This window comes from Bombina bombina, chromosome 1 (assembly GCF_027579735.1).
Source record: "Bombina bombina isolate aBomBom1 chromosome 1, aBomBom1.pri, whole genome shotgun sequence".
Classification (NCBI taxonomy): Eukaryota; Metazoa; Chordata; class Amphibia; order Anura; family Bombinatoridae; genus Bombina; species Bombina bombina.
The window spans coordinates 455,588,061-455,601,895 of record NC_069499.1 but is presented as its reverse complement, the minus strand read 5'-3'; the positions used below and the strand labels follow the sequence as shown (position 1 = coordinate 455,601,895).

The 13,835-nt window shown below is 34.0% G+C and overlaps 1 protein-coding gene across 1 annotated transcript in view; it reads right to left on the bottom strand.

Annotated features, from left to right (window-relative positions):
• Window positions 1-13,835, bottom strand: part of MAP3K20 (mitogen-activated protein kinase kinase kinase 20) — a 543,230-nt gene that overhangs the window by 286,660 nt on the left and 242,735 nt on the right. Inside the window, exons 5-8 of the mRNA XM_053712840.1 lie at window positions 12,368-12,433; window positions 11,671-11,699; window positions 10,685-10,822; window positions 5,815-5,901 (exon numbers count right to left, since the gene is read on the bottom strand). Coding sequence (XP_053568815.1) covers window positions 5,815-5,901; window positions 10,685-10,822; window positions 11,671-11,699; window positions 12,368-12,433 — 320 coding nt within the window. The remainder of the gene's footprint in view (window positions 1-5,814; window positions 5,902-10,684; window positions 10,823-11,670; window positions 11,700-12,367; window positions 12,434-13,835) is intronic.

The window sequence follows — 13,835 nt, the reverse complement described above, 5'->3', positions numbered from 1 at the left end:
TTTGGTGCAGTGGAGGTTGATGCTGCTCCTGTTTTAAAGTTCCGAAAGGGACGAAAATTAGACTGTCTAGCCTTAGCTTTGGCTTTGTCTTGAGGTAGGGCGTGGCCCTTACCTCCTGTAATGTCAGCGATAATCTCTTTCAAACCGGGCCCAAATAAAGACTGCCCCTTGAAAGGTATATTAAGTAATTTGGACTTAGAAGTAACATCAGCTGACCAGGATTTTAGCCACAGCGCCCTACGTGCCTGTATGGCGAATCCTGAGTTCTTAGCCGTAAGTTTGGTTAAATGTACTACGGCCTCCGAAATGAAGGAATTAGCTAGTTTAAGGACTCTAAGCCTGTCCGTAATGTCGTCTAGCGTAGATGAACTAAGGTTCTCTTCAAGCGACTCAATCCAAAATGCTGCCGCAGCCGTAATCGGCGCGATACATGCAAGGGGTTGTAATATAAAACCTTGTTGAACAAACATTTTCTTAAGGTAACCCTCTAATTTTTTATCCATTGGATCTGAGAAAGCACAGCTATCCTCCACCGGGATAGTGGTACGCTTAGCTAAAGTAGAAACTGCTCCCTCCACCTTGGGGACCGTTTGCCATAAGTCCCGAGTGGTGGCGTCTATTGGAAACATCTTTCTAAATATTGGAGGGGGTGAGAACGGCACACCGGGTCTATCCCACTCCTTAGTAACAATTTCAGTTAGTCTCTTAGGTATAGGAAAAACGTCAGTACTCGCCGGTACCGCAAAGTATTTATCCAACCTACACAGTTTCTCTGGTATTGCAACGGTGTTACAATCGTTGAGAGCTGCTAAGACCTCCCCTAGTAATACACGGAGGTTCTCCAATTTAAATTTAAAATTTGAAATATCTGAGTCCAATCTGTTTGGATCAGAACCGTCACCCACAGAATGAAGCTCTCCGTCCTCATGCTCTGCGAGCTGTGACGCAGTATCAGACATGGCCCTAGCATTGTCAGCGCACTCTGTTCTCACCCCAGAGTGATCACGCTTGCCTCTTAGTTCTGGTAATTTAGACAAAACTTCAGTCATAACAGTAGCCATATCTTGTAATGTTATCTGTAATGGCCGCCCAGATGTACTAGGCGCCAAAATATCACGCACCTCCCGGGCGGGAGATGCAGGTACTGCCGCGTGAGGCGAGTTAGTCGGCATAACTCTCCCCTCGCTGTTTGGTGAAATTTGTTCACATTGTACAGATTGACTTTTATTTAAAGTAGCATCAATACAGTTAGTACATAAATTTCTATTGGGCTCCACCTTGGCATTGGAACAAATGACACAGATATCTTCCTCTGAGTCAGACATGTTTAACACACTAGCAAAAAACTTACAACTTGGTTATAATCTTTTTTAGCAAAAAACGTACTGTGCCTCAAAGAGGTACTAACGATTAAATGACAGTTGAAATAGTGAACTGAAAAACAGTTATAGCATCAAACTTTAAAACAACAAAACTTTTAGCAAAGGTTTGTTCCCATTAGTAAAATAACAATAATTAAATTTGACATAAAAAATACAAAGCAACGTTTTTATTCACAGTCACTATAAGAATTCTCACAGCTCTGCTGAGAGAATTTACCTCCCTTCAAAGAAGTTTGAAGACCCCTGAGATCTATCAGAGATGAACCGGATCATGCAGGAAAAATAAAAGTAACTGACTGGTATTTTTTGATGCGTAGCAAAGAGCGCCAAAACGGCCCCTCCCTCTCCCACACAGCAGTGAAGAGAAACGAAACTGTCACAAATAAAGCAAAAAAACTGCCAAGTGGAAAATAATGCCCAAATATTTATTCACACAGTACCTCAGCAATGTAAACGATTCTACATTCCAGCAAAAACGTTTAACATGATAAATAGTTATTAAAAAGGATTAGTGACCTTTAACAGAGTAGTTCCGGTGAAATACCATCCCCAGAATACTGAAGTGTATACATACATGTCATTTTAACGGTATGGCAGGATTTTCTCATCAATTCCATTCAGAAAATAAAAACTGCTACATACCTCAATGCAGATTCCTCTGCCCGCTGTCCCCTGATCTGAAGCCTTTACCTCCCTCAGATGGCCGAGAACAGCAATATGATCTTAACTACTCCGGTTAAAATCATAGTAAAAAACTCTGACAGATTCTTCCTCAAACTCTGCCAGAGAAGTAATAACACGCTCCGGTGCTATTTTAAAATAACAAACTTTTGATTGAAGTCATAAAAACTAAGTATAATCACCATAGTCCTCTCACACATCCTATCTAGTCGTTGGGTGCAAGAGAATGACTGGGACTGACGTAGAGGGGAGGAGCTATATGCAGCTCTGCTGGGTGAATCCTCTTGCATTTCCTGTTGGGGAGGAGTTATATCCCAGAAGTAATGATGACCCGTGGACTGATCACACATAACAGAAGAAAGAGGTGTTGATTACATTGGATATTGAGGAAACTAGTCCTCTTGATACTAAAACTAGAAAACGTTTAAATTCTGTTTATAAATCTCCGGTGGTTACTCCAGAGGTTTTTCCAGTTCCTGATGCTATTTCTGATATGATTTCTAAGGAATGGAATAGGCTTGGTACTTCTTTTATCCCTTCTTCAAGGTTTAAAAAATTGTATCCTTTGCCAGCAGTTAGTTTGGAGTTTTGTGAAAAGATCCCCAAAGTTGATGGGGCTATTTCTACTCTTGCCAAACGTACTACTATTCCTATGGAAGATAGTACTTCCTTTAAATACCCTTTAGATAGGAAACTTGAATCTTATCTAAGGAAAGCTTATTTATATTCTGGCTATCTTCTCAGGCCTGCCATTTCTATGGCTGATGTTGCAGCTGCATCAACCTTTTGGTTGGAAAGTTTAGCGTAACAGGAAATGGATCCTGACTTGTCTAGCATTGTTCGCTTGCTTCAACATGCTAATCATTTTATCTGTGATGCCATTTTTGATATCATCAAAATTAATTTTAAATTTATGTCTTTGGTCCGTATCAAGCCTGTCATTAAATCAATTTCTCCTCCTTGGAGTCTTAATTTGGTTTTGAAGACTTTACAGGCTCCTCCGTTTGAGCCTATGCATTCTGTGGACATTAAACTACTTTCTTGGAAAGTGTTGTTCCTTTTGGCCATCTCTTCCGAATTATCTGCTCTTTCATGTGAATCTCCTTTTCTGATTTTCTATCAGGATAAGGCAGTTTCGGGACTTCATTTAAATTTCTACCTAAGGTTGTGAATACTAACAACATTAATAGAGAAATTGTTGTTCCTACTTTGTGTCCTAATCCTAAGAATTCTTTGGAGAGATCCTTACATTCTTTGGATATTGTAAGACCTTTGAAATATTACGTTAAAGCTACTAAAGATTTCAGGAAGACTTCTAGTCTATTTGTTATCTTTTCTGGTTCTAGGAAAGGTCAGAAGGCTTCTGCCATTTCCTTGGCATCTTGGTTAAAGCTTTGGATTCATCAGGCTTATTTGGAGTCGGGTCAGGCCCCGCCTCAGAGAATTACAGCTCATTCTACTAGATTAGTCTCCACTTCATGGGCTTTTAAGAATGAAGCTTCAGTTGATCAGATTTGAAAAGCAGCAACTTGGTCTTCTTTCCATACATTTACTAAATTCTACCGTTTTGATGTATTTGCTTCTTCGGAAGCAGTTTTTGGTAGAAAAGTTTTTCAGGCAGCTGTTTCAGTTTGATTCCTCTGCTTATGTTTAAGGAAAATGGCTGTTATTATTTTTATCCCTCCCTCTCTAGTGACTCTTCTGTGGAGTTCCACATCTTGGGTATTACTATCCCATACATCACTAGCTCATGGACTCTTGCCAATTACATGAAAGAAAACATAATTTATGTAAGAACTTACCTGATAAATTAATTTTTTTCATATTGGTGAGAGTCCATGAGATCCACCCTTTTTATGGTGGTTATGATTTTTTTGTATAAAGACCAATTATTTCCAAATTCTTTTTTTGATGCTTTTTACTCCTTTCTTTATCACCCCACTACTTTGCTATTCATTAAACTGAATTGTGGGTGTGGTGAGGGGTGTATTTATATGCATTTTGAGGTTTGGGAAACTTTGCCCCTCCTGGTAGGATTGTATATCCCATACGTCACTAGCTCATGGATTGCCAATATGAAAGAAATGAATTTATCAGGTAAGTTCTTACATAAATTATATTTTCTTTTTTTAATTCTTTCCTTGTCTTAGGTAGAACACTGAACATGTAAACAGTTACTTGAAAATACTTTAAGCTCCATTTAAGAAGCTACGCATGTAGATTCAAAGCACCTTTGGCTGCAAGCTCTTACACAATTGACCCTGCCACCGAGAGTTAAGAAGCAGTGGTCATCAGACTGCTGCTTCTTAACTTATACACTAACTGTAAAGGGGCATTTTTTAATCCCCCTGGACTTCTCTGACCAGGGAGATTACCAGCGGCATTGCACATAAGGCGAAGTGTGCAATAATAAATGCGGGCAGCATGTTGTTGCCCGTTACCCATGGAGATTTCCACCAAAGCAAAGGGGTTAGTAAATCTAGCGCTTAAACCCTATCTAGAATTATGTGGTTTTGTGTCTTTAAAAGATAAATAATTATGCAAAAGGGCAACTGGCACTTTTGATAAGTGTGAGTGCAACAGTAATGAATGGGATTGCAAAGCTATCCCTAGAACTGCCAGTGCAGCAACAGAATACTTCAAGGAATTTAAAAGTATTGCAGGAATCCTAACTCCAAGAGAAACGGTTACCACTGTCTTGCTCTCTGTAAACCACTTTTGGCGAGATAAATTTTTAGTGCTGTTTTCTTGCAGAACTTTTAGTTTCACAAAAAAGAATGGCACAGTTCCAGAGGATGCAGTTTTGGAAACGCTGCAATAATTCAAAAAAGTTATCATGATACAAAAGACCACTTCAGTTATTCAGGTGTAACGTTAAAAATGTATAAGGGAACTATAGGTTTTTATTTTGTGTTTATATTTTTATTAAATACCATAAAATAAAATTAAAATAAATCTGTTTTTTGCTAAGCCTGACACATACACAAAAATGGATAATGTGCCATAATGCATGATATGACTAATGAACAACACAGTTATTCTATGCTTTCTGTTCAAATTCTAAAGCTGTAATGCAGTAGAAATCCGAACATGATTCTTTGTGTAGGTAGTGTTTACACCACAGAAGACTTTATTCAATGGAAAAGCTTTGAGGAGGAACCTTGCAGTTCAGCCACAGCCTTGCCAATACAAGCTATGAGCATACAGCATCTTTAATGTGGAGTTGAACATACTGCGGGAGGCTAAACTGTAATTTTCTTTATTTTTTTTCTTCTTTTATTTTTTTGAAACTATCATCTAAGTGACAGCTTCTTGAAGTAACGTGTGCCCTGCTGAGAGAGTTAAGTTGAAGTATCTGAAGGTCTCTTATAGAAATATCAACTCCTGGCCAGTAAAAAGATGCCCAAAATCACGGGAGACAGAGTTAAAATGGTCCCCTACCTTGGACGCAATGGCTCCTTTCATCACTAAGAACAAACCCCTAGGTTACCCTATTGAAAATGAGAAACTAGTACAGTAGTTCTACAATATTTGATCTACGGCATCACGATGTGAAGCCGCAACAATTAGATGTAAAGGGTCCATTCATGAGGAATAACATCACTTTGACCCTTTGTGTTAGCTCCTACTGGTAATCTTTCCATAAGCGTTGAACTTACTTTCAATTTGAAGAAGATGAAAAAGTCTTTTGCAACCCCCAATACTGTTTTCATATCTATCATCTGTATCTGAGCATAAAAAGTAACCTTACCTCATTTTTTTCTACTACAAGCCAAGCTACTTGCAATCCTTCCAAGCCTTTAAACGGAACCTCCCTTGTTAGCATTTCCCAGAGAACCTGAAAATAGAATAAACATAATCCATTAATTTAAAAATGATATTCTGTATTTCAGAAGAAAAATACTTGTTTTAACCATTCATCAGCCCAGATTCTTCCATCATTGTCATATAGATCACAGCCTTATATTCATGATTTAAACTAAATATAATAATTTTTTATTGCTAATTAAATCCATATATTTGTTCTTTTATTAACGGTGTAATTAGAAATTGATTATTCCTTTTAAACAAATTTTAGAAAGCAGTGGTTTCATCATTATTTTCACCCTAAAGTCAGCTACATATGCAGTATATTGTTATACTTAATGCATGAAAAAAAAATTAACTCCATTCTTGCCATATTAAAAATGTTAAACACAAATTTATATAGTAAAAAAGCAGATTAAAGCAAATATTGCAGGGAAATAAAACATTTAAAATGATTACTAAAGAAACAAACATGTCAAAACATATTCAGTGTAGTTGGCGAACATAAGATCAATTTGATAACTTGAAAGGCTTGGAATAGAGGAATAATACAGAAACCAAAAACAATGCGACTTTGTTTGTAGAGGTAATAACAATTAGAAAGAAATGTTTAATGTTTTACCTAAATTCCAGTGTCAAAAACTATCAGCCTAAATCTTTATTTTTTCTAATACACTTTTGATATTGTATTCAGAATGGATAAATCAGCATCAAAGCAACCCAGTATGAAGGCATAGGTGGGGAGAAGAAAACGTCTTGGACCTGAGAAAGTTCTGTCAACAAAATTTCCCTACTAAGTGCTGCTTGTGAAAATGCAAACACATACACCCCGTTTATCAAACTAACAACTTTTTTCGTGAACTTTCTCACAAAAAAAGTTGTCAGTTTGATAAACTGGGTGTATGTGTTTGCATTTTCACAAGCAGCACTTAGTAGGGAAATTTTGTTGACAGAACTTTCTCAGGTCCAAGACGTTTTCTTCTCCCCACCTATGCCTTCATATTGGGTTGCTTTGATGCTGATTTATCCATTCTGAAAAATTACAAAGTAATTACAGAAATGAAAATTCCAAATTATCAAAATATCATTCACACATATGAACATTTTAATCAGGTCCCAGTATGGATACACTAACCTCATTCAGAAGTAAACGATTTAAGCAATTTTTTATACAAATCTGGGCTTGTGAGCTTTGCAAAGTTTTTTTTTCAGTTATAATTTATGCAAAGAGAGTAATTGGGTCATGAACCATGAGCTAAATTGTTTTTACATTGTACTGTGAATGACATGAAAATAAAACAGGAGGCCAAACCTGGCTAAATAAACAATCATGAGTTACTATAAAATGCTCACACCAAATAACCTGTGCCATTTGGTGATTCTACTGACCAGTTAGCACAGAAGTAAATCAAGAATGTTTTGACAACTTTATTTGCTTTTAATATTCTACTGATAAGACATAGGATACAGGAAACAAAGCAAAGGACATTAGTTGTCTGACAGCGAATGTGCAGGAAGTTTACTATGAAATCTCATTAGAGTTAAGTGAAATCTCATGAGATCACAGTAAAAGAGTTCATGACCTCAGCACTGCTGATGCTGATTGGCTGCAGTTCATTTCTTCTTTTTTTTTTTTTTTTTTTTTTTTTTTTTACTTGCAGCTGGGAGTAGCTGAGTATAACTTTTTGCACAGAACTTACTCTGCTGAGCTGAGGAGATTGTGAGGTAAAATATCTTCCTTTATTACATAGGGATGCTCAGGTGATATTTTCCTGTCAGCATATGAGTATTATGTCCCTTTACTGAAGTCCAGATTATAATTTTCATTGCAACATTTCAGCCTACACTTTCAAAATGCTTTAAGAGCCAGTACACAATAATCAAAGTAACCCAAGATAGCCAAAACCTTAGATAGGCAGAAGAAATAATATGTATTCCGCTAAGCTAAATAAAAAAAGCTACTATCTGTAGAAAACATGGCAACCACTAAAAGAAAGAAAAAAAATAATAATGTGCTAATAATCTATATAGATTGTTTGTGTCAAACGGGCATTTCAGTTCCCCACCCCAAGTTCCTGTGAATATATGATTGTTTAGTGGAAATGTTTAAAATTAAATTCTATACTCATTGGATACTGCATGCAATCAGGGCTAGATTACAAGTGGGGCACTATTGTTAGAGTTGGTTACAGTAAGTAATATCAAGCCCCTGCTAACTTGTGCACAAACTGAAAAAAATACATTTACTTGAGTGCAAACTATATTTGCAGCATCGGGTTAGCTCGAGTGGAAATCTAGCATAAAGAGTAAGAGTTAAAAAAAAATGTTCCCATCTGTGGTTCAGCACCTGGGTAGTGCTTGCTGATTGGTGGCTAAATGCAGTCAGCAACCAGCAAGCGCTATCCAGGGTGCTGAACGAAAAATGGGCCTGCTCGTAAACTTACATTCCTGCTTTTTAAAATAAATAAAAAATTGATAATAAGAGTAAATTAGAAAGTTAATTCATTTTGTATACAGCAGTGTATTGTGATTTTACAAATTCTGATTATGCTTTCACAGTTTCTGTGTAAATTTAGCAAATTAGAATTATACTTTATTACACTATATGTATGTGTATCTTTTATAAATTACATTGCACTTTGTATTTCTTCTTATAAAATAAAACTAAACAACTGACTGCTTAAAAGGATATTAAACACACATTTTTTTCATTCATGATTCAGATAGAGAGTACCATTTTAAACAACTTTCTAATTTACTTCCATTATGTAATTTGTTTCATTCTTTTGATATTCTTTACTGAAAAGTATATCTAGATAGGTTAAGTAGCTTCTGATTGATGGCTGCACATAGATGCATCATGTGATTGGCTCACCCATGTGCATTGCTATTTCCTTAACAAAGGATGTCTAAAGAATGAAGCAAATTAGATAATAGAAGTAAATTGAAATGTTGTTTAAAATTGTATTATCTGTCTGAATTATGAAATAAATTTTTGTGGTTTAATATCCCTTTAATTTCTTTCTATGGGCCCAGTAAGCAAATATTCTCTAGTTTGGGAAGAAATTATAGAGCAGACTTCACAGGGGCTGAACTTACTGAATTCTATAAGAAAAAAGGTGGAACCTGGAAGTCCCCTGTACTTCACACTTGCTGAAGCTGTGCTTTCTTTTACAATAGAGAAAATACCAAGTGCAATGTAAATTGTAAAAGATGCACATAAATATACAAAATATAATCCTAATTTGTTAAAGTAACACAGAAACTTTCAAAACATTATCAAAATTTGTGCAATCACTGCTGGATCTAAATCTAAATGCATTAAAATATTATAATAGTGCAATGCTTGAATGTAATAAAACTGAAAAGACACAATCTGAAGTGTAAAGTAATATAAAATACAATGAACAAAGTGTAAGTGTAACAAAACCCTTATATTATGCAGTGATATATTGCACTGGGCTTGTCTCTCCTGTTCAGATACAGAAATGAGAGAGATCTCGCAGGAGAATCTTTGATCATCAGGCCCTATATCACCACATCTTTGCCGATTTATTTTTAGAGTATCATTATTGTTCACTTTACTTTTTTTCAGCTTACCCAAGCAAGCCTACAGTTAATTTTTCAACTTTCTAACAGAACAAGTACATGTCCAGTGAAATAATTTGTAGATACTGCACTTCACGCCATGTGTTAAGCAGGTGACATTTTGTTTGCCTCCTCTAGAAGAAGCCTTTTTAAAACTTTAAAATGAGTAGCGTTTTCTAGGTCATATACTTTACACAAGACAAAAAACACTAATGAGAATCAGAGAAGTCTTATGAGATTTATTTTCAATACAATATAAAAATGTCATTCTCAAGGCACCAAAAACTATGAAATGAAGCAAAACAATCCAACAAATGAAGCAAATGAACATTCTCAGCTGGAACTCCTGTATATCTGTCAACCAATTAAAAAGGACAAGACAGCCACAATGTTCAACTCTCAAAAGATGCTTTTCTAATTAAGATGCCTATTACACAGAATTGATAACTAATTGGGTGCTTATGAGCAGCATGATACGCACTTTTGCATTTAATAATGAATGAAAACCGTTAAGTACTATCGAAAGCATATCTAGGTTTTAATGTCATTTAACTAATAACTATAGTGTTCTAACATTTCCTTTTACCTTGAATTATAATGACAGACAGGACATATGCGCATTAATATTTGGGAAATTAAACAGTATCACTTCACATTAAAGGGACATTAAATACTTTGAAATGGTAATATAAAATGATAAATCATATTTATAAAAAGAGTCTGCAATATACTTTCATTATTTATTTTGTCTCCTTTTCCTGTAATTCCATTCTGATATTGTGAGCTTTTCAGTTACTATTAGAAATGGAAGTGTAGAACACTGTTAAATTCTACACAACCATTGGCTGCACACTCTAGTGACCTATTTATAACTGTCCCTAATTGGCCACAGCAGAGAAGGTAACCTAAGTTACAACATGGCAGCGCCCATTGTTTTACAGACACTAAAACTTTACACTTATTTTGTCGATTTTTAAACAGCTAATAAAACGTTAAAAAAATACATCTACATGTTATTCTCAGATAATTTTTTCTTTGAATGCATCATTCTATCTAGCATTTGTTTAGTGTTTAATGTCCCTTTAATAATAATATCTCTACTAGCAGAATGTTAGCAAAATCTAGAAACATGCACATAAAGTATTTTACATTAAATAATAAGACTGTGTGTCAAGTAAATGTAAGAGATGCTAGTTTCTTAAACAAAGAGTCGAAATGAAACATACCACACCGTAAGAATATGTGTCACATGTTTCTGAAACAGGAAGACTCTGAATTACTTCTGGGGCCATCCAAGGAAAGGTCCCTACAAGGGACATATGTGTAGTGTGAGAATGGAATCTTGAGGCTCCAAAATCACAAATCTGGAAAAGAAGATTTTAACTGTAATATATTATTAAAGTTTAAGTACCAAAGTAGTAAATAGCCATAAGAAAGTCAACCAAACTACTCAGTTTCCTCCTTGGATATAATGACTAAAGGGATACACCAACCCTAATTTATAATATAGTTACAATATATGAGGTAGAAATTGTTAGTTACTCAATCCGTAAATAGATCTGTTAGAGTAATTATAATTTGGTTAACCCTAAGGGACAATTAAAGCGATATTAAACCTACATTTTTTTTTATTTTATGATTTATATAGAGCATGCCATTTTAAGCAACTTTCTAATTTACTCCTATTATCAATTGTTCTTCGTTCTCTTGGTATCTTTATTTGAAAAAGCAGCAATGTAAGCTTAGGAGCCACCCCATTTTTTTATTCAGCACCTGGGTAGCGCTTGCTGATTGGGGGCTACATTTAGCCACAAAGAAAAATTGATAATAGGAGTAAATTATAAAGTTGCTTAAAATTGCATGCACTGTCTGAATCATGAAAGAAAAATGTGGGTTTCATATCCCCTTAATATGCAATTTCCAGAGATTTTTTTTAACTTATTCCAGCGCTGTGGAATATGTTGGCGCTTTATAAAGTATAATAATAATAATAATAATAACAATAATAATAATAATAAAATAATAATAATGTTTATGGAACCAATGTTTTTACATCACCCTATTAGTACTATGACGTTACTTCCTTTTTTCTTTCGAATTAACGTTACTTATGTCTTCATTTCTGTTTCTATTTCAATTATATTCTGTTCTCTTACAACATATTTTACTCAATTCTATAACATTCAGTTTAAAATAAAGTTTTTCACCGTACCTTTAATATTCCATCAATGGTTATAACAACTAGAAAGGGGAAGAAATTAAAAAATAAATCACATATGTAGTACATATAATATATTTTCAGCTTATTATACATACATTAAATTATAAATGCTTTTTGCTTATTCATAAGCCATAACTTGTAATTGACGTCAATTACTGTTGATTTGATTGATATTATTTAAGTACTTATGTGAACAGTATTGACTAGAGGAATGTAATTGTAGACTAGATTATTTGTAAGGGATATTAATAGGGTTAAAGCATACTTTTTATATATATATATATATATATATATATATATATATATATAAATAAATATAAATATATATATATATATATATATATAAATATATATATATATATATATATATATATATATATATATAAAAGGAACTATGTTTATTTAAAACGTATATCATTATGAATTATCAAAGAAAATATTTGAAAATGCACTAGAATATACTGGAAATAGTTATTCTTTTCATAAAATTAACTTATCTGAATCTAAATTAATTATAGTAAATTATATACTATTTTCAAGCTATGTTGTATACTTATAATTTAAAATGTCAAACAGGTTCTTTAAACTCATTGAATAATTGAAAATGAAACGCTATACACATTACAATTTAATAACACAAAAAGCATTTTCTTTTCTAGAGAAGTTAAATACATATTAAATACTTTACCATTTCTAGATTTAAGATCTCTGTGTATTACACGTATCGGGGCTTCCATGTGTAAGTAGTGCATTCCTATGAGAAAGATAAACAATTACAGCAATAAACTAGGAAGAAAAAAATCTCGAGAGAGTTTCCTAAATTCTTTCATACTTTAAATTAAGGTCATTTTGTTAAAATGTTATGGTTGTTTTTTGTTATGTATTAGAAGAGGCTATTAAACGTTAAAGGTACATGAAACCAAAAATGTTTCTTTAATTATTTAAATAGATAATACAATTTTAAACAATATTCCAATTTGCTTTTATTTTTTAATTTGCTTCATTCTTTAGATATTTTTTGTTGAAGAAATAGCAATGCACATTGGGTGAGCCAATCACACGAGGTATCTATGTGCAGCCACCAATCAGGAGATACTGAGCCTATTTATATATGCTTTTCAAAAAAGGATATCAAGAGAACGAAGCAACATAGATAATAGAAGTAAATTGAAAGTTGTTTAAAATTGCATGCTCTTTCTAAATCATGAAAGAAAATAATTGTGTTTCATGTCCCTTTAAGAGCTATATTATAAGTGGGCCGCTATTTAGAGCTTTCACGAAAGCCAGCACACTATAAATTCAGTTATCGGTACTTCGAATATCGCAACCATGCTAACTTCTTCTCGCCATAGACTTCAATGGTGAGCGCTAACCCGAATATTTTACATTCCAATGTTCTTCACATAGAAGATAATGTTCTTTTTATTTTTAAATATATATTTCTATATTATATATGATTTATTTTTTGCAATATATATATATATATATATATATATATATATATAATTTTGATATATCTAGGAATATTTATTTAAAAAAACATAGAACATTGGAATGCAAAATATTTACAGTACATCCAAAGTAAAGTACATTAAATATTAATATTGATTAAAAATGAATTTTCTTGTTTTCAGGTATTTGAGTGGAAAGGGCTCCAAAGTATATATACATACTGTATGTATATATTTGTATGAATATGCATATATACACATATAAATATAAATACACATGTATACTTACCGGCCACTTTATTAGGTACACCTTGCTAGTACCAGGTTGGACCCCCATTTCCCTTCAGAACTGCCTTAATTCTGCGTTACATAGATTCAACAAGGTGTTGGAAACATTCCTCAAACATTTTGGTCCATATTGACATGATAGCATCACGCAGTTGCAGCTGATTTTTCGGCTGCACATCCATGATGCAAATCTCCCATTCCATCACATTCCAAATTTGCTCTATTGGATTGAGATCTGTTGACTGTGGAGGCCATTGAACTCATTGTCATGTTCAAGAAACCAGTTTGAGACGATTTGAGCTTTGTGACATATTGCATTATCCTGCTGATAGTAGCCATCAGAAGATGGGCACACTGTAGTCATAAAGGGATGGACATGGTCAGCAACAATAATTTGGTAGGCCATGGCATTTAAAC